Source organism: Alligator sinensis, unplaced genomic scaffold (assembly GCF_000455745.1).
Source record: "Alligator sinensis unplaced genomic scaffold, ASM45574v1 scaffold707_1, whole genome shotgun sequence".
Classification (NCBI taxonomy): Eukaryota; Metazoa; Chordata; order Crocodylia; family Alligatoridae; genus Alligator; species Alligator sinensis.
This window is the reverse complement of record NW_005842065.1, coordinates 1634714-1639103: the sequence shown is the minus strand read 5'-3', so window position 1 is coordinate 1639103 and position 4390 is coordinate 1634714. Positions and strand designations below refer to the sequence as shown.

The following is a 4390-nucleotide window of genomic DNA, read 5'->3' as shown; positions in this document are numbered from 1 at the left end:
GTTTCCCTACTGTGGGAGGTGGCCTGGCTTTGTTGGGTGGGTCTCTTGGAACAGCCCCTGGTCCCCCCTGGCCCTGCCCCCCCTCACCAAGCACTCAAGCAGCCGGGCTGGGCGGGAGATGATGATCAGCAGCTTCTTCACCAGCTGTGTCACCTGGGCCACTTCCTCACTCTGAGACCGCTCATAGGCCTGGGGTGGGGGGAAGCATGTGGGTGCAGCCCCCCCGGGTATTTCCATCCCTCCCAGATCCCCCCCATCCCTCCTGGGACCCCTACATCCCACCCTGGACACCCCCATCCATAAGAACTCCATTCCCTCCCATTCTCCCCCACCCCCTCAGACACTTCCATCCCCCCTGGGGCACCCCGCAAGGGACCTCCCATGGCCTGCAGGCACTCCCCCCAGACATGTCCAGCCTTGCTCACATCCTGCAACAGGGTCTCCACATTGCCCTGCAGCTCATGGAAGTAGGCTGAGGTGATGAGGCCACCGCGGGCCTTGGCCAGGCAGTCACGGGCCAGCTCCAGCACCTGGTGCTGGATGAAGCTGAGGGCACCATCAGCCAGTGGCTCTGGGCCCCCCGTTCCCACTGCGCCCACCAGCTCCCGCAGCTTCTCCTCCATCTGCGCCGTAGCCTGAGGAGGGTGGGAGGCAGGTGTGGAGGTCAGGGTGGAACCCAGGTGTCTGAGCTTAGGGACCCCACAGCAGGCCTCATGCCCAGGGCCCATGAAACCCAGGTGTCTGGGTTCTTAGCACCATCCCCCCAACTATAACCACTAGGCCTCATACAGGGGTCAGGGAACCCAGACATCTGGGTGCCCAGCAACCACCACTGTAACTACTAGGCCTCATGTCTAGGGCTCAGGGAGCCCAGAAGTCTGGGTTTCCAGGAGCCCCCCAGCACACCTTGTGCCTGGGGCTCAAGGACCCCAGGCATCTGGGTTTCTGGCATCCCCACACTGAAACCATTAGGTCTTATGCCCAGAACTCAGGGAACCCAGGGGTCTGGGCTCTTAACACCACGCCCGCCCCCTGTAACCACTAGGCCTCATACAGGGCTCAGGGAACCCAAGGCACCTGAGCTCCCAGCACCCCCATCCACCTGCATTGCAAAACCACTAGATCTCACCCCCAGGGCTCAGGAAACTCAGGTGTCCGGGCTCTCAGCCACGCGCACTGCAACCACTAGGTTTCATTCCCAGGACTCAAGGAACCCAGGTGTCTGGGCTGCCCCCAAGACCCTACCTTGGGGAAGCGCTCCTTGTACACATGGTTCATCATCACTATCTCGTTATCATAGGACGAAGGCGACCGCCCAGGGCTGCAGAGGGGAGGGAACGTGTCACAGACCCCCTGGTACCGAGATGCAGCCACCTCTGGGGAGGGGCCCGGTGGCCACACAGAACAGCATCAGGGCTCTGCATGGGACTTGGTGCTCCCTGGAAGTGGCGTTGGGGAGACTGGCATTGCCTGTCCAAGCACAGCTCCCCCTGGTCCCTGCAGCGCATCTCAGGGAACCCAGATGTCCAGTCTGCCAGTCCCTCCCACTGCAACCACCAGACTCCCAGGCCCCCTGGGAGACCTGGAACTCCCCTGAGGTCTCCCATCGCAACTGCCCTGCTCTACTCAGTCCTGCCCTTAAACAACGCCCAAGGCTCTGCCCACCCTGCTTAGCCCCTCTCGCAGGCCCCAAAGCACCACCCCATGCTGCTTAGGCCCACCCCCCAGAGGCCCTACCAATGCTGTAGGCTCCACCCCCAAGACTCTACCCCTGCCCCACCCTGCATAGCCCTGCCCCTAGGGCGGCTGAGGCCCCACCCACATTGTAGGCCACCGCGCCCCCAGCTCAAACGCCCCCAGCTCAAACACCCCGCTGCACCCCACCCATTTTAGCTCCAAACCAGGGCCCCTCCTTGGTGCCCTACCCCTAACCCTGCTCTACCCCACACAGCTTAGCCCCACCCTGACCATGCCCCGCCCCTGGCCATGCCCTACCGCAGCCCTAGGTCAGGCCCCACCCCTACCTGAGGCTGCGGGAGCGGGGGCGCACGGCGGGGGAACGACGCCCACCGCCATCATCATCAGTGATGCTCTCGGAGCTGCCGAAGTGCTTAGACAGGAAGTGCAGCTCATCCAGGGTGGGCTGGAATGGCAGCTGGTGCAGACGCTCCTGGGATGAGCACGACGACTGGGGGGGTGGCACTGGTCAGACTGGGGGGACTGGGGCCCGCACCGGGCATGCACAGGGCACCCCTTACAACCCCACATGGAGGCCCCACCTCCCTGCCTAGCCCCAAGCACAGGGCCCATTTCCACACACCCCCACCCTGAGGCCCCGCCTCCCAACCCCAGGCCCCACCCCTCCCAAGTCCCACTTCTGAACCCAAGCCTTTCCCCATCTTCAAGTTCTGCCCCCAAGCACAGGTCCCACTCCCTACCCCAGGTGCCCCCCCATTCTAAGGCACCAACTCCCAACTCAAGGCTCAACTCCCCTTAGGCCCCACCTCCTGTCCTAGACCCCACCTTCAGCCCCACAAGTACAAGCCCCACCCAGCCCCCCCCATGACGAGGCCCCGCCCCTCCACCCCAGGCCCTGCCCCCGCGATGCCCCCACTCACGGAGACTGTGGAGCTGGGTGTGTTGGTGCCATAGCCAGAGGAGGGCAGTGAGGCCAGCGACCAGCGGCGTCCATCAGCCCTGGGGCACCGGGGAGCAGGGGGTTAGAAAGGGTTGGGCCAGTGGGATCTGGTGGTAGCATCCAGTCCTGGGAGAGGACCTTGCCTGGGGGATCCACTCTGGCAAGGTATCTAGCCAGGTCAGTGGGATCTAGTCTGTGAGGATCCACTCCAGCAAGGGGTCTGGCCTGTAAGAGATCTGCTCCTTTCAGTGGGAACTAGTCTTCAGGGATCTGCTCTGCAGTGGGATCTAGCCAGGGGACCTACTCCAATGGGGGAGCTAGTCTCTGAGGGATCCTCTCTATTTTTTACATGTAGTTGGTGTGAGATCTAACTCCCTCATGATGGGATCCAAGCTAGGGATCTGCTCCTGTGGAGGGATCTAGTCTGCAGAAGATCAATTCCTGCAGTGGGATCTGGTGCCCAGGGATCTGTTCTTTCAGTGTGATTTAGTTTGGGCTCTGGGAGAGGAGTGGGGGCTGGGAGCCTGGACACCTGGGTTCTCTCCCCAGTTCTGAGAGGGGAGATTAGAGCTGTGGGGGGTGAGGTGGGCTGGGCGGCCAGACACCTGGGCTTTCTCCCATGTCTGGAGAAAGCCAGGGGTACAACTGAGAGCCCAGACACCTGGCTTCCCCATCCGTTGGGGTGGGAAGGTCCAGCCCCCATTTCCCATGGGTAGGCACCCTGAGACTCCCTGGGCCCAGGGCTGAGACCCAGTACAGTCATCCCACCTGCTAGCTGGTGGGGTCAGGAGGGCCTCACCTGCGGGAGGAGGCAAAGGAGAAGTGGGCAGGCGCACTGGGCGAGAAGGTGCGGGGACTGTCCAGGGGGCTGCTGCCTGTGGAGGGAAACGCGGACTCCGTGACAATCCCACACCTGCCACCAAACCCCAGGCCCCACCCACCATGGGGAGAGGGGCAGGGCCACCAGGCCAACCCCCCGGCCCCCCCCCCCATGGGGAGGGGGGCAGGCCCACCAGGCCCCCCTGCTTTCTGAGTTGCTGCCACTCCCTCTTGTCCCTATGAGCAGCCAATGGGGAGGGAGCTGGGGGGTTGTGGGGGTCACCCACCGAGGTGTCCAGGCAGAGGCGAATGGGGACGAGGCAGGGTGGGCGACGTGGACGTCAGGATCAAGCTCTTCCGGTTGCTGGTTCGGCAGCTGTGGAGAAGTGGGGGAAACTGAGCAGGGAACCCAGGTGTTTGGGTTCCCCCTATCCCCAAACTCCAACCATTACAACCTATGCCCCAAGAGCTGGGGAGGGAACCCAGGAGTCTGCACCCCCAGCACTCCCTGCTTTGCCTCCCTAGATCCTCCTCCCTGAGCCGGGGAGAGAGCGCAAGAGTCTGGGCTCCCAGCCCTCCAGCTCTCACCCCTAGGTTCGGCTCTCTCCCAAGGCAATGGATAAAGCCCAGGTGTCTTCACCTGGTTTATGCCTGGGGGAGGGACCTGTCAATCATGTCTGACTGACAGCTCAGAGACTCCCCCCCTCAGGACATAGAAGGGGCAGTGCTGACATCTGGCAACTCATCACACCCACAGTCACAGCAAGGAGCCAGGTCCTGACCCCTCCCCCACCTTCCACCAGTGCTAGAAAGTGGTGTCCAATGGTTATAGCTGGGGAGAGGCTGGGAGGCCAGACAATTGGGTTCTCTCCAACTCTGAGCCCAGACACTTGAAAGCCAGACTCCTGGGTCCATCATCCTATGACCCCCCCC

The 4390-nt window shown here is 62.9% G+C and overlaps 1 protein-coding gene across 1 annotated transcript in view; it reads right to left on the bottom strand.

Moving 5' to 3' along the window:
* Positions 1–4390, bottom strand: part of MAST1 (microtubule associated serine/threonine kinase 1) — a 29063-nt gene that overhangs the window by 17551 nt on the left and 7122 nt on the right. The window contains exons 3-9 of the mRNA XM_025203836.1: positions 3745–3833; positions 3438–3513; positions 2619–2697; positions 2025–2188; positions 1246–1321; positions 426–635; positions 88–189 (exon numbers count right to left, since the gene is read on the bottom strand). Of these exons, the coding sequence (XP_025059621.1) occupies positions 88–189; positions 426–635; positions 1246–1321; positions 2025–2188; positions 2619–2697; positions 3438–3513; positions 3745–3833 (796 nt within the window). The remainder of the gene's footprint in view (positions 1–87; positions 190–425; positions 636–1245; positions 1322–2024; positions 2189–2618; positions 2698–3437; positions 3514–3744; positions 3834–4390) is intronic.